General features: G+C 40.5%; 3 protein-coding genes across 4 annotated transcripts in view; all 3 read right to left on the bottom strand.

Annotated features, from left to right (window-relative positions):
- LOC115109120 (microtubule-associated protein 1B-like) overlaps nt 1-13118 on the bottom strand; it is a 55360-nt gene extending 42242 nt beyond the window's left edge. The window contains exon 1 of the mRNA XM_029633725.2: nt 12956-13118. Within this exon, the coding sequence (XP_029489585.2) occupies nt 12956-13112 (157 nt within the window). The 5' untranslated portion in view covers nt 13113-13118. The remainder of the gene's footprint in view (nt 1-12955) is intronic.
- A 520-nt stretch (nt 13119-13638) lies between these two features.
- On the bottom strand, nt 13639-15881 carry cart1 (cocaine- and amphetamine-regulated transcript 1). Its single transcript, XM_029633724.2, has 3 exons — nt 14438-15881; nt 14072-14155; nt 13639-13880 (listed from the first exon to the last, which is right to left on the bottom strand). Exons 1-3 carry the CDS (start codon nt 14564-14566, stop codon nt 13767-13769), a joined length of 327 nt encoding a protein of 108 aa, XP_029489584.1. The 5' UTR covers nt 14567-15881; the 3' UTR covers nt 13639-13766.
- Nucleotides 15882-15886: 5 nt separating this feature from the next.
- Nucleotides 15887-23638, bottom strand: LOC115109118 (survival motor neuron protein-like). 2 transcript variants are annotated; one of them, XM_029633722.2, is made up of 10 exons: nt 23463-23638; nt 22809-22934; nt 22188-22292; nt 21906-22088; nt 18401-18595; nt 17766-17891; nt 17435-17578; nt 17060-17221; nt 16548-16611; nt 15887-16228 (listed from the first exon to the last, which is right to left on the bottom strand). In XM_029633722.2, the coding sequence occupies exons 1-9, from the start codon at nt 23508-23510 to the stop codon at nt 16549-16551; spliced, it is 1152 nt and encodes a 383-aa protein (XP_029489582.2). In that variant the 5' UTR covers nt 23511-23638; the 3' UTR covers nt 15887-16228; nt 16548. The 2 variants fall into 2 exon arrangements, with proteins under 2 accessions (XP_029489582.2, XP_029489583.2); XM_029633723.2 differs by lacking the exon at nt 17766-17891.

The following is a 23638-nucleotide window of genomic DNA, read 5'->3' as shown; positions in this document are numbered from 1 at the left end:
TTCAAGTTGTCATAACAATCGGTAATCTGCCGTTTTGGATGCCGATTACATTGCAATCCACGAGGAGACCACCTGTTACGCAAGTGCAGCAAGGAGCCAAGGTAAGTTGCTAGTTAGCATTAAACTTATCTTATAAAATTAACCTTAACATAATCACTAGTTAACTACACATGGTTGATGATTACTACTAGTTTAACTAGCTTGTCCTGCTTTGCATATAATCAATGCGGTGCCTGTTAATTTATCATCGAATCAGAACCTACTTTGCCAAAGGGGTGATGAATTAACAAAAGCACATTCGCGGGAAAAAAAGCACAATCGTTGCACAAATGTACCTAACCATAAACATCAATGCCTTTCTTAAAATCAATACACAGAAGTATATACACTGCTCAAAAAAATAAAGGGAACACTAAAATAACACATCCTAGATCTGAATGAATGAAATATTCTTATTAAATACTTTTGTCTTTGCATAGTTGAATGTGCTGACAACAAAATCACACAAAAATGATCAATGGAAATCATATTTATCAACCCATGGAGGTCTGGATTTGGAGTCACACTCAAAATTAAAGTGGAAAACCACACTACAGGCTGATCCAACTTTGATGTAATGTCCTTAAAACAAGTCAAAATGAGGCGCAGTAGTGTGTGTGGCCTCCACGTGCCTGTATGACCTCCCTACAACGCCTGGGCATGCTCCTGATGAGGTGGCGGATGGTCTCCTGAGGGATCTCCTCCCAGACCTGGACTAAAGCATCCGCCAACTCCTGGACAGTCTGTGGTGCAACATGGCGTTGGTGGATGGAGCGAGACATGATGTCCCAGATGTGCTCAATTGGATTCAGGTCTGGGGAACGGGCGGGCCAGTCCATAGCATCAATGCCTTCCTCTTGCAGGAACTGCTGACACACTCCAGCCACATGAGGTCTAGCATTGACTTGCATTAGGAGGAACCCAGGCCCAACCGCACCAGCACATGGTCTCACAAGGGGTCTGAGGATCTCATCTCGGTACCTAATGGCAGTCAAGCTACCCTCTGGATAGCACATGGAGGGCTGTGCGGCCCCCCAAAGAAATGCCACCCCACACCATGACTGACCCACCGCCAAACCGGTCATGCTGGAGGATGTTGCAGGCAGAAGAACGTTCTCCACGGCGTCTCCAGACTGTCACATGTGCTCAGTGTGAACCTGCTTTCATCTGTGAGGAGCACAGGGCGCCAGTGGCGAATTTGCCAATCTTGGTGTTCTCTGGCAAATGCCAAATGTCCTGCACGGTGTTGGGCTGTAAGCACAACCCCCACCTGTGGACGTCGGGCCCTCATACCACCCTCATGGAGTCGGTTTTTGAGCAGACACATGCACATTTGTGGCCTGCTGGAGGTCATTTTGCAGGGCTCTGGCAGTGCTCCTCCTGCTCCTCCTTGCACAAAGGCGGAGGTAGCGGTCCTGCTGCTGTGTTGTTGCCCTCCTATGGCATCCTCCACATCTCCTGATGTACTGACCTGTTTCCTGGTAGCGCCTCCATGCTCTGGACACTATGCTGACAGACACAGCAAACCTTCTTGCCACAGCTCGCATTGATGTCCCATCCTGGATGAGCTGCACTACTTGAGCCACTTGTGTGGGTTGTAGACTCCGTCTCATGCTACCACTAGAGTGAAAGCACCGCCAGCATTCAAAAGTGACCAAAACATCTGCCAGGAAGCATAGGAACTGAGAAGTGGTCTGTGGTCTCCACCTGCAGAACCACTCCTTTATTGGGGGTGTCTTGCTAATTGCCTATAATTTCCACCTGTTGTCTATTCCATTTGCACAACAGCATGTGAAATGTATTGTCAATCAGTGTTGCTTCCTAAGTGGACAGTTTGATTTCACAGAAGTGTGATTGACTTGGAGTTACATTGTGTTGTTTAAGTGTTCCCTTTATTTTTTGGGGCAGTGTATTTTTTTAAACCTGCATATTTAGTTAAAAGAAATTCATGTTAACAGGCAATATTAACTAGGGAAAGTGTGTCACTTCTCTTGTGTTCAGTGCAAGCAGAGTCCGGGTATATGCAGCAGTTTGGGCCGCTTGCCTCGCTGCGAACTGTGTGAAGAGCATTTCTTCCTAACAAAGACCATCATTAATTTGCCAGAATTTTACATAATTATGACTTAACATTGCACAACCTTCAATGTAACAGCAATATTTAGACTTAGGGTTGCCACCCGTTCGATAAAATACGGAACAGTTTCCGTATTTCACTGAAAGAATAAACCTTTTGTTTTCGTAATGCTAGTTTCCAGATTTGCCCATATAAATGACCAAAGGCTTGTATTTCTGTGTGTTTATTATATTTTAACTAAGTCCATGATTTGATAGAGCAGTCTGACTGAGCGGTGGTCGACAGCAGCATGCTCGTAAGCATTCATTCAAACAGCACTTTCCTGCGTTTACCAGCAGCTTTTCGCAATGCTCGAAGCACAGTGCTGTTTATGACTTCAAGCCTATCAACTCCCAAGATTAGGCTGGCAATATAAAGTGCCTGCAAGAACATCCAATAGTCAAAAGGTATATGAAATACAAATGGTCCTATAATTAACAACCCAAAACTTCTTAACTGGGAATATTGACGACTCATGTTAAAAGGAACCACCAGCTTTCTCATGTTCTGAGCAAGGAACTTAAACGTTAGCTTTTTTACATGGCACATTTTGCACTTTTACTGTCTTCTCCAACACTATTTTTGCATTATTTACACCAAAATGAACATGTTTCATTATTTATTTGAGACCAAATATGTATTATATTAAGTTAACATAAAAGTGTTAATTCAGTATTGTTGTAATTGTCATTATTACAAATATGAAAATTTAAATAAATAAAAATTGGCCAATTGATAGGTATCGGCTTTTTTTGGTTCTCCAATAATCTGTATCTGTGTTGAAAAATCATAAAATCGGTCAACCTCTATTGTACAATATTCGCCCTTATTTTTTTCAAATTTCTTAATGCTCTGTCAAGTTGGTTGTTGATCATTGTTAAATAGTCTATTGCAAGACTTACATGGCTAAGCTAATTGAGGTCAAAATTGTAACTAGGCAACCAATGTAAACTAACTCAGCAGGACCCGGTCTTTCAAAGATAATTAGTAAAAATCCAAATAACTTCACAGATCTTCATTGTAAAGGGTTTAAACACAGTCTCCCATGGTTGTTCAATGAACCATAAACAATTAAATGAACATGCACCTGTGGAACGGTAGTTAAGACACTAACAGCTTACAGACAGTAGGCAATTAAAGTCACAGTTATGAAAACTTAGGACACTAAAAGAGGCCTTTCTACTGACTCTGAAAAACACCAAAGATGCCCAGGGTCCCTGCTCATCTGCGTGAACGTGCCGTAGGCATGCTGCAAGGAGGCATGCAGATGTGGCCAGGGCAATAAATTGCAATGTCCGTACTGTGAGAAGCCCAAGACAGCGCTACAGGGAGACAGGACGGACAGCTGATCGTCCTCGCAGTGGCAGACCACATGTAACAACACCTGCACAGGATCGGTACATTCGAACACTTGCGGGACAGGTACAGGATGGCAACAACAACTGCCCAAGTTACACCAGGAACGCACACTCCCTCCATCAGTGCTCAGACTGTCCGCAATAGGCTGAGAGAGGCTGGACTGAGGGCTTGTTGGCCTGTTGTAAGGCAGGTCCTCACTAGACATCACAGGCAACAACGTCGCCTATGGGCACAAATAGGACTGGCAAAAAGTGCTCTTCACCGACGAGTCGCAGTTTTGTCTCACCAGGGGTGAGGGTCGGATTTTCATTTATCGTCGAAGGAATGAGTGTTACACCTAGGCCTGTACTCTGGAGGGGGATAGATTTGGAGGTGAAGGGTTCGTCATGTTCTTGGGCGTTGTGTCACAGCATCATCAGACTGAGCGTGTTGTCATTGCAGGCAATCTCAACGCTGTGCGTTACAGGGAAGACATCCTCCTCCCTCATGTGGTACCCTTCCTGCATGCTCATCCTGACATGACCCTCCAGCATGCCACCAGCCATACTGCTCGTTCTGTGCGTGATTTCCTGCAAGACAGGAATGTCAGTGTTCTGCCATGGCCAGAGAAGAGCCCGGATCTCAATCCAATTGAGCACGTCTGGGACCTATTCGATCGGAGGGTGAGGGCTAGAGCCATTCCCCCCAGAAATATCCGTCAACTTGCAGGTGCCTTGGTGGAAGAGTGGGGTAACATCTCACAGCACGAACTGACAAATCTGGTGCAGTCCGTGAGGAGATGCACTGCAGTACTTAATGCAGCTTTCTGTTAGTCGCATGTCTATGAAACTTGTTCAGTTTGTCTCAGTTGTTGTATCTTATGTTCATACAAATATTTACACATGTTAAAGTTAGCTGAAAATAAATGCAGTTCACAGTGAGGTTATTTCTTTTTTTGCTGAGTTTTATATTTGGCCTGCGAATTTGTCTCCCAGTGTGTCTGTTGGAAAGTAGATTGAACCAAGTTTTCCTCTAGGATTTTGCCTGTACTTAGCTATATTTTGTTTATTTTTTATCCTAAAAAACAAAAGTCCCAGGCTCTTGCAGATGACAAGCATACCAGTAACATGACACAGCCACCACAATACTTGAAAATATGAAGAGTGGTACGCAGTGATGTGTTGGATTTACCCCAAACATAACACTTTGTGTTCAGGACAAAAATTTAATTTCTTGGACACATTTTTTGCAATATTACTTTTGTGCAAACAAGATGCAGGTTTTGGAATATTTGTATTCTGTACAGGCTTCCTTTTCACTCTGTAATTTAGGTTAGTATTGTGAAAGAACTACAATGTTGTTGATTCATACTCAGTTCTCCTATCACAGCCATTAAAGTTGAACTGTTTTAAAATCACCATTGCCCTCATGGTGAAATCCCTTAATGGTTTCCTTCCTTTCCGGCAAATGAGTTATGAAGGGCGCCTATATGTTTTTAATGACTGAGTGTATTGACACACCATCCAAAGTGTAATTAATAACCGCACCATGCTGAAAGGGATATTCAATGTCGTGTTTTTTTATTTATTATTTATTTTTAATCTACCAATAGGTTCCCTTCTTCACGAACAATTGGAAAACCTCCCTGGTATTTGTGCATCAATATGTGCTTAAAATTCACTGCTTGACAGAGGGACCTTACAGATGATTGTGTATGTATGGGGTACAGATATGTGGTAGTCATTCAGAAATCATGTTAAACACTAGTATTGCACACAGAGCGAGTCCATGCAACTTATCTGACTTAACCTTTTGCGTGTAGATGGCAGTATTTTAGTTTTGGGCTAAAACACGTACCCATTTGAAACTGCCTATTTCTCAGCCCCAGAAACTAGAATATGCATATAATTGTGAGATTAGGGTAGAAAACACTAAAGTTTCCAAACTGTCAAAATATTGTCTGTGAGTATAACAGAACTGATATTGCAGGCGAAAACCTGAGGAAAATCCAATCCGGAAGTGCCTCTTATTTTGAAACCTCTCTGTTCCTTATGCATGCCTATCCTCCATATATCAACCAGATTAATTTTTCTATGGCTTCCCTAAGGTGTCAGTCTTTAGACGTAGTTTCAGGCTTTTATTTTGAAAAATGAGCGAAAAAGATCACATTGCGTAAGTGGATAGGTGGGGCACTCAGTCAGTTTTGCGTAACAGAGTAGAGGCCATTGTTTCTCCCGGTCCTATTGAAAAACCTACACTCACGGTTGATATATTATCGAATATATATTTGAAAAACAACCTGAGGATTGATTATAGAAAACGTTTTACATGTTTCTGTGGAGATTATGGATATTATTTGTAATTTTTGTCTGCATTGTCATGACCGCTCTTTCCTGTGGATTTCTGAACATAACGCGACAAACAAACGGATTTATTTCAATATAAAAATAATTTTTATGGAACAAAAGGAACATTTGTTGTGTAACTGGGAGTCTCGTGAGTGAAAACATCCGAAGATCAAAGGTAAACGATTAATTTGATTGCTTTTCTGATTTTCGTGACCTAGCTACTTAACCTCTTGCTTCTACTCGGGACGCTTGCGTCCCAACTAGAGCTCTGGAAATGCAAATGCGCTACGCTAAATGCTAATAGTATTAGTTAAAACTCAAAAGTTCATTAAAATACACATGCAGGGTATCGAATTAAAGCTACACTCGTTGTGAATCCAGGCAACAAGTCAGATTTTTAAAATGCTTTTCGGCGAAAGCATGAGAAGCTATTATCTGATAGCATGTAACACCCCAAAAGACCCACAGGGGACGTAAACAAAATAATTAGCATTTCGGCGTTACACAAACCGCACAATAAAATAGAAAACATTCATTACCTTTCACCATCTTCTTTGTTGGCACTCCTAGATGTCCCATAAACACTATTTGGGTCTTTATTTCGATTAAATCGGTCCATATAAAGCCTAGATATCGTTATATGTAGACTGTGTGATAAACGAAAAAAAAACATCGTTTCAAAACGTAACGTCATTTTTTAAAATTCAAAAAGTCGACGATAAACTTTCACAAAACACTTCAAATACGTTTGTAATGCAACTTTAGGTATTAGTAAACGTTAATAAGCGATAAAATTCATCAGGAGGCGATGTAAAGATCATTAGCTGTCCGTCTGGAAAAATGTCCGGCTAGAAACTCAACGAAAATATCCGGTCCTAGACCTGAGGAGATACGGTGCCCTGCATGTGTTTGACCAAGAAAAAACTCGAAGGGAAATGACAAGACTCTAGACACCGTGTGGAAGCTGTAGGTACTGCAACCTCAGTCAATTAATTGTGGTTCACCTTTATCAATGGGTTCAAGTAGCGCATGGATATATTTTCCCATTTTCAGTGATCAGTTTTTCCTGTGCTTTTCGATGTAAATGCCGTTCTGGTAAAGCCACAGCAGTGATTTAACCAGTTTTATAAACGTCTGAGTGTTTTCTATCCACACAGACTAAGCAAATGCATATACTATATTCCTGGCATGAGTAGCAGGGCGCTGAAATGTTGCGCGATTTTTAACAGAATGTTCAAAAAAGTAGAGGGTCGACTTAAGAGGTTAATGCTTAGTGTACATAATGTTTTGCTTTGCTATCGATAAACTTACAAACGCTTGGATTGCTTTCGCTGTAAAGCATCATTTCAAAATCTGAGACGACAGGTGGATTAACAAAAGGCTAAACTGTGTTTTGCAATATTGCACTTGTGATTTCATGAATATGAATATTTTTTTGTAATGTTATTTGACTGTGGCGCTATGCTATTCAGCGGTTGCTGATGACAATTATCCTGCTTAAGGGATGGGTAGCGTCAAGAAGTTAAGCACGTTAACTTATTTAGGCCATAACAAAAAAGGGTTAAATACTTGACAAGACATTTCAGCTTTTCATTTTTTATTGATTTGTAAAAATGTCTATAAACATAACTCCACTTTGACATTATGGGTTATTGTGTGTACATCAGTGACACAAACAGTCAATTCAATCCATTTTAAATGCAGGCTGCAACAACAATATATGAAAAAGGCAAGGGGTGTGAATACTTTCTGAAGGCACTGTAAATGACCGACTGCCAAAACTCACTTCAGCCGTTACCATGAACAAACATTCAAAAGGACTGAACTTTACACACCCAGTCTCCTTATGGTGGTACAAGCTCAACAAGTCGCAGCCTAAGTCTAGCGTTTGGACAATCACACACACAGCATTCATTGTCCCCAATACCCTACGCCAGCCCAAGCTGAACCAGATATGTGACCGACCACCTTGATTCGATCTTATGAAGCAACATTTTAAGTTGTGTTTTTTATATTGGATAAAAGCAGACACAGAGCTACAAAATGGTATATCATACACTGCATTTGAAGAACAATGGGAAAGAATTCTGCTTTGAAAGTTGATCAACTTGTAACCTCACTTTTGAGAAAATGGCCTTTGAATATTTTGGTAGCTACTGGAGAGCTCTTCGTCTACACCATTTCAGCATTGTTCACACCCTCTTAAGTTTTAGCCCCACCCATCTCTTTTAGGGTTGATCTGAGAGTTCTGTCCTAACAACAACAGTCAAGCACCCAAGGTAACGTGCTAATGTTGGCTAGCTTACCTAACTACTTCCAGACAAATTAGAGAACAGCTCAGACCATTTTACTTGCCCTAGCAGAGCTGTTAAGTTATCCAGAGTGTTGGTGACTGCAACTGTGCTGCTAGCAACAATTTACACTTTTTTTGCCAATGTTTACTGACAGACATTGGCCATATTCAACGGGTGTTGAGTTTCGTGAATTCGTCAGTTATTCTGTGCTCTGGCACACAGACGAGAGTGCTCTGAAATCGGAGTAGATAGCCAGAGCGAATTTACCAGTCTATCAGTTGTCGCAGTGACATTCTATTGAAATTGATACTTGAAGATGTGTTGCTAGCTAGCTAAACTATTAACCATAATCCCAACTCATGACGTTACTACCCTGCATGAATCTGCAGGTAGCTAACCAACCAGGTTTAACGTTAGCTAGCTAACATTAGGCTATAACTAGCAAAGCAAATGGCTCCGACATACAAATAATATGATACACGTAACATTAGCTAGCTAGCCAGACAGCTAATGTTAGCTAGCTAGCTAACAGTACCCTTTAACTTGAAATGAAAATGATTACCTACACATACTGACCAGCTCAAATAGACAGAAGCATGCAATTTGGAAGACCAATCCGAACTCAACTTTCAGCATGTCCAGCCCAAAAATGATCTCAGCTATTCATGGCTAGCGGGAAGGTTGCTGCCTTTTTCTGCGGCTAAACCAACTAGGCTCATAATTTAACAATTTTATTTATATTTATAGATGGCATACAGGTCTGTTATTAAGACACATTAAAGTTCACATCTTCCAGAAGGCATTTCTGCCAAAAAACGCATTTTGATATAATAAAAGTGTCTCTTCTGTGAAGTAGTGACCTAGTACACCTAGTTTCCTGAAACTAGTCACAAATGGCTGACAACATTGAATGTGACTGACAACTTACCTAACGCCTGCATTTAAGGACCACACTCTCCTAGCAAGAAATCCAGGGTATTCTGGGTAGCACTTTCTCACCTCTGGACTGTAGGGTTGATGGAGTCTGTCTGGACGGTGATAACTAAAACTCTGAATAGCCCAACACTAAAAGTGTGGCGGAGGAAACAACATGTACATCCTGCCGAAGAAGACACTTCCACTCTGGTGAATCCAAGCTGAAGTAAATGGGCTGCATTATTTATGCTCTGCAGTGTGGGCTGGGCTCTCAGGCCTTCTGGCTTCTACAAGCCCAGAGCTGGGAGTCAGAGAGACTTCACCATTCCATCACATGGAACGACAAGACAATTATAGCACAAAACTATTCATTGACATTTGTAGTCAATTCCTGTAATGGTACACAAGTCACCAACTTGCATGAATTGATGGGAATCAAGTAATGTTGGTGAGCATGGGGAAACTATTAGAACGAGAACATGCTAAATGTAGCAGCAGAGTCTTAAAGCCTACGCAAAAAGCATGGAAATCAATTCCCCATTTGATTTGTTACTTATTTTCCAAGTAGCCCAATGCGATGGAAAACTCATATGCTTCCATTAACTCTAATGCTACACAGGGGTGACACACAAATCAGGATGTTGACATTTGGGAATATAATTGCCTGCTATTCACTGAAGCATGAGTACAAAAGATCCTAAACTACAAGCAAGAGGCTTGTAGTGATGTGTTAGTGATACAAGCTAGCATTGGAGTGGTTAAAGCTTAATACAAACTGTGTCTACTAGTCAGAGCTAATAATGCAACACTATGACAAATGCTAACAGGCTGACCCCACTCGTCACATGTGCGAGCATTGCAAAATAAAATGTAGAAATCTGTGTTATTCAATTATTGCACCCACACTGCTCGCACTGCCAACGAGCGTCTGCGTTGCCAAGGGCTAAAATAGAAATCAGTTCTATTTCTGACGCAGATCGCGCTGCAAGTCCTGCCTCTCCTATCTCATTGGTTTATAGAAGCAGGTACCCAAGTGCCATCTCCTCATTGGTTATACCCACGTGGGTGACTGAAAGAAACAAGGTCAATGGCGGTAATGTACCTAATCAATGAAACTTGCCAATCGCAAAAGAAAAAGTCTGGAAGGAAGAGGGATGGCTAGAAATTATTCAGTTGACCGTTTTCTGTATGGATTAATTGGTGGAGTAGAGGACCTTGTGCATTTCAGGAAAAATAACAACTCAATGTTTATATCCCAGGACAAATTAGCTAGCAACAGAAAGCTAGCTAAATAGGACAAATTTGCTATGCTTTTTGACCTGTACCCAAATTAATATAATTGGTTCAGGGTTTGTTTTGATATTTTAACCTGCGTGCCGTGATCACTTTTCGTGTGGGGGGACAAAATAAATGTATGCACAATGGCACTCGCGCGCAGCCATTTTGGGTTCCGTGTAAGGTTGCATGTTCGTAACTAAACTAAAACAAACAGCAAGAAGACTCCCTTTGGAGAAATAAATAAATAAATAAATAAAAAAACACTTGGAAGCTTGAGAAAAAAAGCACTCCCTTTCTGTGTTGCTTGGTGCATTCACCTGACGATGACCCTGATGATTTTTTGTTAGACCAGAGGACCCTGAGGTCCTGAGCGGGCTCGAAAGGCAAAATCTTTACAATGATGTGTTGACCCTGAAGCAGTCAGTGTACAGTGGAGTTCTTCCCAGTGAGAACCCTCCAGAAGTCCAGCACAGTGGCATCTTTGAACCGGACAGACGTCATTAAAAACACAGTGCATCTTAGGGATGCAAGCCAAGATAAACCTCTCTAAAAACAAGTTGTCTTAAAAGGATGAGGAAGATACAACATCCAAGCAAGATAAACACTGCGCAATGGTAAAACCTAGACTAATGTAATCTAAAACGTATCTTCCCCTGCTCAATATGTTAAGTCTAGTTAACAAACATCACACCATTTTGCAATGTCCTTAGAAACTGAGGCAAAAGCTGTTATTCTCCTTAGATAGGGCTCAACATCTGTATCCTCCACTATTCGTTGGGATTGCTGCCATGGGATAAAAGAGTGATCTGCAGTGTGGCTGGTAAGGCTAGTCTGTACAAGACGATGACCTCAGCATAACTAGCTAGATGTGTATACTAATAGCCTAATATTTACATATCGTTAATATGATTCATTCAGCTATACCATGGTGTTAAGTCAATTTTGTTTTGTGATCTTACACTAAGACACAATGCAGGGGCCCACTGCTAACCATCTCTAGTAGATCCAAAATCGTTGTTGTTATCCCTTACTGGCTTCCATCTCCCTCATCTTTTCATTTTCTCTCTGCTGAAAACAGGGTTCCATGTGGCATCATATTTGATTATGTACTTGGTCACAGAGGTGTAGCACCCATAGGGGGCAAGTGCCCCCTCAGATGTGTCCCGTTTAAAAATATTATATATCTGTAACACTACAAGCCACCTAGCAATTTTATGAAGTTGCCTTTACCTAGCCCAGATAGGTTCCCAACCTTCCAACCTCAACCTAGCTACCAAGAAGCAATTTCAAGCTATCAATCAAGTTAAAGTAGCTAGCTTGTCTAACTATCTTAGTTGGCATGCCTTCTGGCAAATTTAGTAGACTTTAGAAAAGCAAGCAATAATATAATTTAAAAAATACTGAATAAGGATGAGTTCATAAATTCATTCTGGAGTGCCATTGTGTGCTCAGAGTGCACTCTGGGCATTCGTCGTTTCGGAGTGTTGTTGGATTGTTCGTAAATTTAGAGTGTTATGCTCTCAGAGCGCACACTGGACGATCTGGCCAAGAAGTAGGTTTGATCTGAGTGTTCTGATCTCACAATGACAGTCAAGCACCCAAGCCAAATGGCTAGAGTTGGCTAGCTTGCTAGCTATTTCCAGAAACAAATGAGAGAAAACCTCACTCTGACCATTTTACTTTCCCTAACAGAGAGCAGGTTAGGCTGTTTCGTTATCTGTAGCGTTAGTAACTAACTGTGCTGCTGGCAACAATGTAATAGTAAAACAATTTAAGAACGCACCCTAAGGCTCACATTCCTTTTAATATCTGACCCAGATTTTAGCAGACACACAGAGAAGCATTTTTAGTTTCTTTAAAAAAAAGAAACACCTGTCAAGAGGATACAGACCGCTCGAGAGATGCTTTGAGTTGCAGGAAAATATACCTTTTTGACATAAAATAAACACAATCATAATGCTTAATTCTATTTTACAGTTACAGTGCACATTAATCAACGTTTCAGTAAAAGTGCTAGTCATTTTCAACCGCAGTCCCTGGGCAGGTTATTAAAAACAATTACAATACAGACAATCAATGAGCAGTGAGTACACACAGAGCAACATAGGACAAGCAAGACATAGCATGCAGACAAAACAACAAAGCAACCAGACTAAATCTATAAAAGCAACAAAGTGTTTCCACGCCTCATGGATTATGGCTGTAAATTGCAGGAAAAAGCCATTTCAGGTGTTGGAGAATTTTACGTTTTTCCAAACTTTCGGACAGGAGGCCTAGCCCCCCTTCAGACATACCCTGACCCTCAATCCAACCATCCTCACACTTTGTGCCCCCTCAGATTTTGGGAATGCATGACGCCCCTGCTTTGTCGAGGAAATGTTGCATACATTCACGAGACTAGTGTGATATTTCAAAGTCAATTACCAATTCCCCGATTTGTGCGTTGATTTGCAATTAGTTAGAACCATTGGTTGACGACGTATACTTAAAGGTTGAGTAGTACAGTACAATATGCGCCTAGACAATGTCACCGGTGCTAACCGAGCTATAGTTCGAGCCAAGTCAGGACAGAAGAAACCGCGGGCAGGCGCTAATTCATAATTCGACAGACATAAAATGGGCCACATTACCTCTCTCTATCTCTGCAACCACGTAGTCCACAAGTCCAGTCCGACTATGTTCACCGACAATGACAAGCAGAGAATACTTGTCGTTGCTGAAGCCAGGATGCAAAGTTCGGTTCACATTTTCCATTGCTTCCACCTCTTCAGTTTGTTGTGTCGCCATGTTGAAAAGTTTGGCAAATAATGCCATACAGAGACGCCCCTACTTTATGTATAGGGCGGAAACTCTGTAGATTGACACTTTCCAGACCAATCGGATCCCTGTGGTCAGGGATAAAGGTACCGTAACTACAGTAAATAAACTCATATTCAAGTATATTCTCTAAACATAAATCGGAAATAAAGTCTCAAATAGTTTGCCAAAAATCTCATATTACGATTATTATGGTAACCAACTTATTATAGGATAATACGCTGTTATACGATATAATTAATATCATTATTCATTATTATTGACAACCTGGACCAAGATGTTATACTCGCTTTGAGATCATCTGTTGCAATTATCATATTCATTATTATCAGTTGTTACTCAGGTGGTTTCCCTTTCTCCAATGAAAATCTGTTGCTTCTCGAAATGTCTGTTGCCCCTGTGGAGCCAGTTACTTCTCATGTCTCCAATTTCAATGCAGAGATGTGACATCATTGTTGCATTACTCCCTACAAAAACAACCCGTTCAAGCAGGAAGTCTTCAAAAAAGTTATGTTTATTCCATTCTTACACATTTACATATCTAAAACAGCAAGATTTGAGAATACACTATTTGTCCTCATACAACATTGAGTCATCCCGATGGTAGCTGTCGTCCTCGATTCCCTAAAAGCATTTGAGGATGGAGAAGTTGCAAGATGTTCCCCGTGGACACTCGCACAACTTCCCAATTCTTGCACCTTTGCGAACTGCACATTGCTGACCCGCATCAGCATCACACTGTCAACACAGAGAACATACAGCCTACATTTATTTTTGCTGTAGATTGGTCGACTGGAGCCTACTTTAAAATAACACACAGAATAATGGTCCCGCAAAATATAAAAATGTCCATGTTCAGACATATGTCTTACCAAGTTTCTACAAAACAATTCCATTTCAATTAAGTCAATCCTAAAACTATTCCTTACCATGGGAACCCAACCCAACTTCTTCTCATAGGCCGGCATCTGCTTACTCTGTAGTTTTTCAAGAACCTCTTGTAAAGCTTCAAACTATAGAGTAGAAGAAACATGTTTAGTTTGACATGTTCATATCTATTCTGTCTGCAATGGCAGACTATAAACATATCGCCAATCTAAGTTTCACCATTATGAGGTGTGTATTAGCGTCCATTTGAGCAATCAATGTGCGCATGATGTGTGAATTGATATACCTCAAAACCATCCGTCCAAGTTATTGAGCAATGTACCTTTTAGAATCCTATTGGTGGGCCTATATAAAACCCTTAAAATTATTTTATTATTTTGCGAAAAACGAGTATGTTTTTATCTCACCAATTCTTGTTCTTCTTGTGTCTTTATGGGGTCTTCAGGGGAGCGTGTTTCTAGAAAGTCGTGGGAGCTGGCCAGCACCACCAACACCGAGCAAGTAGCGCAGAGGATGAGGAGAAGGCTGCCGACCATGGTGCTGAAACGCGCGGAACCTGATTGGAAGTTGATAGCAAAGCAGGCGAATCAGTAGGTCTAGGCTAGTATTCTGGCTGGCAGACAACCTGGACCAAGGTTTTATACGTTGCTTTGACATCATCTGCTGCAATATTCATAACACTGAAATTATCGAATTATTTGACATGTAACATTTCCGGGCAAATGTGTTCAAATAGCAAAAGTATAAGCACGTGTACACGCTATTTTTAAAGGGGAACATAACGAACTGAACTCTGGCATTTTGTCCGTGCAAAATGGCATTTCCATAAAGGTATTCCCTCCAGGGAATGAAGAAATAGTTTGAGTTGAAGCCTCAAAATAAGGATTAAGGAGGCTTCAATGTACTTTATTAAGAACACATAGGCTGTGAAAATCACAACAGCACATTTTGAGTTGTTGGCAATATTAGCAGCTATTGTGCATCCTAGACCAAATCCATAGAAATCTCAGATTTACTGTCAAGGACCCTTTACAAAAAAAACTGCCTGTATCTTAACTTCAGTATTCAAATTCCCAATAGATTCTAAATCACTGCTATTTTGAGGGTCCTACGTGTCATCTGATCTTTTGACCATCTACGTCAAACCAGGTCTGCTTCCCATCTCCTCTTGTGCACATAACCTCATCCTTGACCCAAGGTTTGTTCCAATTGACCCAGTGTCATACCCAGAACACTGCGTCACCCACAGAGATAGACAATACAAAATATACATTTTATGGTGACTGGTGAGGGTTTGTTTGATTTCAGATTCAAATCATTTTAACCACACTTTCTGCATTTAGGCTGCACATATATACTTGATGCAACTGAAAAACGGCATGCTAAACCTGTGTGTGTTATAAAGTATAAACATTTTACTACTCCCTACTCAATAGACATTTCCGAGAAACATGGTTTAATTATTTGGTCTAATATTGACACTATAGTTCTTATGTGCTGAAGAAAACCATGTGGTGAAGCTCAGGGTTAAAGGTGAGGAGATGAAACCATGCGGGGGTGGTTTGAGACATCCAAAAACCTACAGACCGATATTACATTTGCAATCATTTTCAACCATTACATTTTATCTACATAAAACATGTATAAGAAATGCCAAGGCATGCGATTTGGTTGAATACATGTTTTCTTGAAAAATAACATTTAAAAAATAATCCAAACATATTTGAAATGTACAGTAATAAAATAAACTCCCAAAATGAACTTAAACTGACATTAAAAAAAGCAGGATTAACAATTCATTCATTTTTTTCTCCACTTGACCATAAACTAGCTGTCCCATTATTTTATCCCCCCCCCCCCCCCCAAAAGCTTTTTCCAACAGTAAAAAAATAAATAATAAAGTGCCAAAAACGTCAAAGTAAAAATATCCTCCCAAAAAGCCTCTTGGAAGTGCTGAGTTAACAGCTTGATGAGCTAGGGTCACCGTACCCTTAACACCATACCCCTATCCACAATCATCTTCTGGTCACGACACCCATCTTCAGTAAGAAAAAACCTGACAACTGCAATGCATCAGACACAGAGCCCCAACTGGACTACCTCTGTGTAGTACAAGAACATTCAGTCTTTGGAACTCGTCCTGTTTCAAGAGAACAGCTCTTTTCGTCTTCTTCCCCATTCTAGGGTCTTAAGCCAACCTGAAAGGGAAATGGCAGGAAGACAGTTATGAACACTTAATAGTACATAGCCTACCTGTAGAATCCTCAGTCTTGTCTCGTAGGTACTAATATGTATCATCATAAGATATTTATTCAGTGTACAATCTTCAGTGACTGCAAAATGTAGGCCTTTACTTCTGTAAGTTCCAAAATAGACCTACAGTTATAATCAATTGCTATAGATCAATATATGTTAGAGCTATCCCGCTTTCTCCAATTAAAATATTACAATTATCCTTTGATAAAGCAGTTGAGTTACAGTGAGTTGGAATTGAAACCATATGAAAGATCACTTTACCTTATTCCTCTGCCCGTTTCTCTTTATGAGCCCTCTTGTGACTTGCCGCTGTCTGCTGCATTGCCTAAGTACCAAAAAGTAACTTTCCATATATCATTACGAAATCAGTTTCCTTTAGTAGTAATTAAATCATGATCTGATAAGAGAGATTTTAAGGTGGACGTCATATCCCATATGAGACTCTGAAATGTTAAATGGGGAGTGTTGACATTGACAGTTCCCGCGTTCAAAATAACTGGAAAAATATGAGGTCAAATCACGTCATCAGTGATATTCAGGTCGGAGCTCTAGAAAGAGGCCCAAGTTCCCAAGTTGGAATTCCGAGTTGGATGACCGTTAAAATCGATTTTTCCCCAGTCGGAGCTCATTTATTTATTTTATTTTTCATAGTTCCTCTGAAGTCCGAGATTTCCGAGTTGTTTTGAATGCGGCAATAGAACCTATGAACATACAGCGTTTCCATCAATAGGAACAGGAACAATGGTCTAGAAATGGAAGAGGCTCTTGCTAACCATGTAGCAGCCAGTGTGGTAGCCACACAGGTACCAGGAGAGCAGCATGCTGGATAAGTCTGTTACGGACGAGCCTAGCCCATCGCCAGCATCCACCAGCCCTGCTCGGGGGGGCCATACACACGGTGGAGGTGGAGGAGGAGGTAGGAGTGACAGGAAGTCCTGGAGGAGAATATACCATTATACATTATTACGCCAGCATTAAAAATACTCATACAAACTTTGAAGATCTCTTATTTTTAAACACAACCACAACATATCACAGACATGAAATAATATTACTCTTGCTGGATGTACAGGCTTGAGGTAGCCAGTCTCACACAGGTTGAAGATAGACATGTAGGTAAGAAACAAACACACAGCAAACAGCCTCACCAAAGACCCATTGGGCGGTGGCACTGGAGGAAAAAAAGGAAACGGGTGATCATTTGGTTCCCGACTCCGGCCATTTGGTTCCTCTTTCCGACTACTTGGCTTCTTCTTATTCCCCTGCTCATTGCCAAGGTTAAAGCCTTTTCCCTGAAACAACACAGAGAGAAACATACAAATATCACAATGTGTAGTTTGGGACATGCCATAGTGGACAAGTCTGACATATTTCAATGCAAACGTCCTTATCTGTAAACATCAGACATCAGTAAAGCATAACCATGTGTCAACAATGTATTCCAGACGTCCTCAAAGAGAGAATAGCACCCAGACTCACTGGAGGAAACTCAGGTGGTCGAGGTGAGGAAGGCTCCTCGTGTCCCTCTTGCTTAGGTGTCCTCCACTCTCTATCCTTCTTCCAGTCTGCGCTGTTGTTACTAGTGGACCTGAACCCTTCCACTGCCTAGGAGTGAGAAACTTGCCTTACTGGGCTGACCCACGCAGTGCTTCAATATGGAAGTTTTCAGGTCACCCGACAAAATGTACATAGAAATGTGCCATAGATATGTCATTCTCATTGAAAGCAATTCTAAGAAGCCGTAGATCTGTTCCATATCCACTATTTCAATGCTTCCCGTTCTTGTGTTTTTTTGTTGTTGCGTATTTTACTTTAGTTTATGTACGCCAGCTTCAGGCAGCTGAAAATACTTTATTTTTGGTTATTGGAAAATATATTTCACGATGGTTTAGATGGTACAATGATTCGCTACACTATACTTGCTTGTCTTGTCACAAACTGAAACAAGGCAAACTATTCGTCTTTTAGCAACCAGGAAATGGCGGAATGATTTCTGCATACTGCATCTTTAAAGTTTGAAACATCTTACCATCAAACTTTACTTGAACCGTCTGGAGTCTGTCATAAAGGCCACATAAATGAGGGTTCAAGTGAAGTTTGACCCCTTGTTGCACCTTGGCAGTAGCTCTTCCACAGTGCCGTCCCAGGTCATCTGGCGATAGCAGGGTGCTCAGCTCCAGTTCCTCCTCGTTCCCGTAGCCTTCAAACTTCACCCGGCAGCGTTCCCCTCTCATCCACACCAGCACCGCTGGGTAGACCAGGCCATCCTCTGAGTACACAGCACGGCACCGGGAACCCAGCATCCATACCTGGTACAAAATGCCATACATACACACCATAAGGGGAAAATACATTTAATAGACCAGGTAGTAGACCAGTGGTTTTAAGATATTCCTCCCTTCATCAATTCACAAGAGTGAATCTCATGACTTGGAAGAGGCCATCCGCTGACCACATCCCAAAAATATTTCTCCCGTATAGTCTAACTGATTACTTTTGAGTTTTCCTTTGGGTCAACCGGTCCCTTATTTGGCACATTAGTTTCTGAGAGTTTCAACTCTTAAATAATTATAGGCCAATCTCAAAGGTGTCACCCCTGGTGAAAATACTTGAAACCCTTGTAAGTGAACAGCTAACAGTTTTTATTTACTAACTCTATTTTATCAATGTACCAATCGGGCTTCAGGAAGAAGCATAGCACAATTACAGCAGCCATGAAGGTTTTAAATGATATCACTGAAGCCATTGACAAAAATCAGCACTGTGTCTCACTTTTTATTGATCTCTCTAATGCTTTTGATACAGTTGATCATGCTATACTAAGGCAGAGATTGTCGAGTGTAGGTCTTTCGGAGCATGCAGTTGCATGGTTTGCTAACTCATAGGCAGAAATCCCAGGGGGGACGGGGGGGACACGACCCACCCATCCTGGGAAAAATATGATTTGTCCCCCCCAATATATCACTGTAAACATAACTATGTAATTTCAAAAGCATGCTCGTGCGGCAGGGTCGATTTCCGCGCTTATAAACCCAGGGTCGTTACACTACATTTAACATATTACAACGTAGGCTGTGTTACAGCACTACTTTTGGTGTCCCCCTCAGGAATTTCTCTTGAGAAAATTTCATGTAATTTTCCCCTCCAAAGTTGATATCAGATTTTCGCGCCTGTGCTAACTATCTGTCTGATAGAACTCAGTGCACTCAATTTGATGGGCTTATGTCTGTTAAATTGTCTGTCTTGAATGGTATGCCCCAAGGCTCTGTACTTGGTCCTCTCTTATTCATATAAATGATTTAGACAAAAATGTCCAAAATGCACAACTTCATTTTTATGCTGATGATACTGTTATTTACTGTTGTGCCTCATCTCTTACAAAAGCTTTCCAGAACATGCAAACTGCTTTTTATACTGTTCAACATACCTTGTGTCAATTGAAGCTTATCCTCAATACTGACAAAACTAAACTAATTATGTTTTCTAATGCAAGAAATAGACCTCTAAACCTTTCACCTACTACCTGTCAGGGCAAGGGGATTGAGGTTGTAACCTCATATAAATATCTTGGAATTTTAATTAATGACGGCCTCTCTTTTAAATTGCATATTCAACAACTTACAAAAAAATTGAAGCTGAAATTGGGATTTATTTTAGGAATAAGGCCTGTTTTTCTTTTGAAGCCAGAAGGAGGCTAGTATCAGCTACATTTATGCCTTTACTAGACTATGGGGATATTTTATATATGAATGCTTCCGCTCTGTGTTTGAGATCAATTGACACTCTTTACCATGGCACTTTGAGATTTATTTTAAACTGCAAAACCCTTACGCGCCACTGCACTTTGTATACCAGGGTTGGCTGGCCTTCTCTAGGTTTACTACCTTTTTATTTGTGCATTTTTATTTTTCAGAAATGTGGTGGGTACTCTTCATTCGCTGGACTTTATCCGGCTAACTGTTCCAAATGTCCCAACTGAATTTGGTAAAAGGGCTTTTATGTACTCTTTGCCATCGTCTTGGAACACCCTACAAAATACTTTTAAACTGGAAGAACTTGTCCCGATTGGTGTTTTTAAATCACAGATGAAGGATTTTGAGGCTGATTCCCTGACCTGTCAATGTTTTTAATTTGCTGTTTTATACTCTTGTGAATTCAATGGTTTTTACTAGATTAATAGTAGTTTTTCATGTTGTCGGTCTATAATTTTTTTGTAATGACTTGGTGCTGCCTATCTTGGCCAGGGCGCTCTTGAAAAATAGATTTTAATCTCAATGAGCGCTTCCTGGTTAAATAAAGGTTAAATAAATAAAAACGTTTCTGTGGATTGTCTGCAAGCTTCTCATCGCTCTCCTTTTCATCGCTCTGAAAGATAAAGATGAAACAAAGGAGATTACTCAGGATTCAATGTTGGAAAATTGTTCGGATTAAGACATTCATGTTATTTGTTTTTGATTTGAGGACATCTCTCCCCTCAATTCACAAGGGGTACATTTCTTGATATGGAAGGGACCATATCCCACAAATCGTATTCTTCCAAATAGCCTAACAGTTTTGATTCAGACAGTTTCGGTGGGTTGTCTCCATGCTTCTCATCCCTCTCTTTTTCATCATTACAGCTCTAAAGAATTAAACAAAGACAAAGGAAATAATTCAGGATTTGTTATTGGACCATTATTCTTCTGATGAAAACATGGAGACATTCATGCTAGGGCTATTTGTTTTTTTACTTTGGAATGTATCCATTTATCAATTTAACTTTGTTTTTTACTCATCAAACTACATAATGGTAATAATTTATTATAATGGTAAATCTCTGTTGTTATACTAGGTAAATGAAGATGTAGCCTAGGCCTATTCACAATACAGGTGAATGCATACTCAATGAGTGTGTGCATGCATTGAGTTATCAATCTTGTTTTTGCTGATTTTATGAGGCTACAGATGAAATATAATCTGTTTACCTTCCATTTGGGACTTTTGTTATTGTTCTGATCAACAACATTTGTATAGAAGAAGCAATCACTTATTTTATAAAAGTGTGCACTGTCTCTTTAAGACCCATGATGTCATTCACACACCAAGTCAGTTTGAGGCTAGGGCAAAGAAGTTCTTGACTGGGAGAGACAAAGTGAATGAATACAGTTTTTGGTGACAATCAGCAATATTTTGCATTGTGGTTTGCATATTATCCCAAACTAGGGACTAGGGTAGTGAATTGATGTTGGCTTCAGTGAAAGCTAGTAAGGAAAGGTAGCCTACAAAGCTGGATGCTACCGGTATCTTCTTGCACTGTAGTGTTCTAGCCTGTAATGGACATTGTTTTGGGAACAGTAATTAGTGGTTTCAAAATGTCTACGTGCTATGTTTTATTATTAAAATGTGTTAACTTTTGTGCAGCATAAGTGGTTCCGCATGTCAGGCTAGAACTAGCCATGAGTAAGTGGAGCAGGCACGGTGCTCTCGAGCTATAAGGGAACAGACCTGATCCTCTCTCAATCAGTAGACCAGGTGACACACATTTGACAGAAGTACCGAAAGTAATACAAATTTTAGTGACAAACTGTTTATCATGTTCTAGTTTCAGTATACCGTGCAACACCATTGCCTATGGCTCACCCGTTTCTCCTTCCGGGGCTGGTCAGCAGCTTCAGGTAGCATGGCGCTCAGGTCCATCTCTTCCTCGTTTCCATAGTTGTCAAACTTCACCTTGCAGCGCTCCCCCTCCAACCAGACCAGGGTGGCAGGATAAACCCGCCCATCCTCTGACCACACAGCCTTGCAGTGGGACCCTATCTCCCACTGCTCATAGAATCACAGATAGAAAGCGCATTAAGAAAAAGATTCAAGCTTTATACACCACAAAAATGTCAGTCTTCCATCTATAGACTAACTGATTACCTTTAAGTTTGCCTTTGGGTCAAACGGTCCCTTACTTGGCACACAAGATTCTGAGAGTTTCTGTGGATTGTCTGCAAGCTTCTCATCGCTCTCCTTTTCATCGCTCTGAAGGATAAAGATGAAAGGAGATTATTCAGGATTCAGTATTGGAGAATTGTTCTTCTGATTAAGACATTCATGTTAATTGTTTTTGGTTTGAGGACATCTCTCTCATCATCAGTTCATAAGGGGTCAATTTCATGACATGGAAGAGACCATCCTCTGACCACATGACACAAATCTTATTCTTCCATATAGCCTAACAGTTATGATTCAGACAGTTTCTTGTTCATCATTACAGCTCTAAAGGATGAAACAAAGACAAACAAAATGATTCAGGATTTCTTATTGTATCATTGTTCTACTGATGAAAATATGGAGACATTCACACGAGGCCTAGTTGTTTTCGGTTTTAACACATGCCCACAAATGTCCCCATCATCAGTTCACAAGGGGTATATATTGTGACTTAGAAGGGGCCATCTGACCACATAGCATTAAGAGAATCAGAGACCAAAAATCATGAGGAAAAGCTTCAAGCCTACACACACCAGAAACATTTGTGTTCCATCTATTGACTACCTTTGAGTTTGCAGTTGGGTCAACTGTTTCCAGACTTGGCACACAAGAGTCAGACAGTTCTGACTCTAACAGTTTCTGTAGATTGGGGAGAAGCTTCGTGACACTCTCTTTTTCGATGTTTGAGCTCTGAAGGATGAATGAAACAAATGAGAGTCATTAGGTTGATATTCATGTATTGTTTTGGGTTTCAAGCCATTCCAACCACCATCGATTCACAAGGGAGAAAATCTCAAGGTGTTTCCCTTTCCCTTTATTCTCCTGAATAAAATGTTTTAGCTAAGTAACAAACTACACCAGAGCCATGTATTTAGATGTATTATTATTTTAAATACATGGATCTGCAGTCTGCAATACACTAACTCTATCTTAACCAAATATAGGGGAAGGAGCTTATCCACCCACTAATATACTTGTCAAACTTTACCCGAAATGTTTGAAGGGCTTCGTTATAGGACTTTACGAGTGCCGAGTTGTCAGTAACCACATACCCTTAATTCTACATCAAAACAGAAACTAAAATCAATGCTAATTTAATAAGAAAGTACCTAGCTAGCTAGCCGTTGACGGTGGCACAGCCAGCCGTCAACTTTATCAGTGGCTAACGTTAGCTAGCCTCATCATCATCTTAAATAAATAAAGCTATAAAACCCTTACCTCGACTCCTTCACTTCGCAATACAATACTTGCTGGACATTCAGCCATAACTGTTAAGTTGAATGAAACACACGTATTGACTTATTGTAGGTTGTTTCAAATGTAGAAACAAAAGCATTGATTACATTAAATTCCCGCGAGTGTGTCAAAAGCTGCAGCGCACCATGTGTATGATA

The sequence above is a fragment of the Oncorhynchus nerka genome, linkage group LG25 (assembly GCF_034236695.1).
Source record: "Oncorhynchus nerka isolate Pitt River linkage group LG25, Oner_Uvic_2.0, whole genome shotgun sequence".
Classification (NCBI taxonomy): Eukaryota; Metazoa; Chordata; class Actinopteri; order Salmoniformes; family Salmonidae; genus Oncorhynchus; species Oncorhynchus nerka.
Note: the sequence above shows the minus strand (reverse complement) of the source record. Positions and strands in the feature narration are given on the sequence as shown.

What these genes read in the sequence shown, in the direction of transcription:
- cart1 (XM_029633724.2), bottom strand. Translation starts at nt 14,566, where the DNA reads ATGGTCGGCAGCCTTCTCCTCATCCTCTGCGCTACTTGCTCGGTGTTG. An exon ending in CACAAGAAGAACAAGAATTG is followed by an intron (nt 14,156 to 14,437) that starts GTGAGATAAAAA and finishes TCTACTCTATAG; the next exon opens with TTTGAAGCTTTACAAGAGGT. An exon ending in AGTTGGGTTGGGTTCCCATG is followed by an intron (nt 13,881 to 14,071) that starts GTAAGGAATAGT and finishes CTGTGTTGACAG; the next exon opens with TGTGATGCTGATGCGGGTCA.
- LOC115109118 (XM_029633722.2), bottom strand. Translation starts at nt 23,510, where the DNA reads ATGGCTGAATGTCCAGCAAGTATTGTATTGCGAAGTGAAGGAGTCGAG. An exon ending in GTGGAAGAGCTACTGCCAAG is followed by an intron (nt 17,892 to 18,400) that starts GTGCAACAAGGG and finishes TCTCACTCCTAG; the next exon opens with GCAGTGGAAGGGTTCAGGTC. An exon ending in ACCACACTGGCTGCTACATG is followed by an intron (nt 16,612 to 17,059) that starts GTTAGCAAGAGC and finishes TTTGGTACTTAG; the next exon opens with GCAATGCAGCAGACAGCGGC.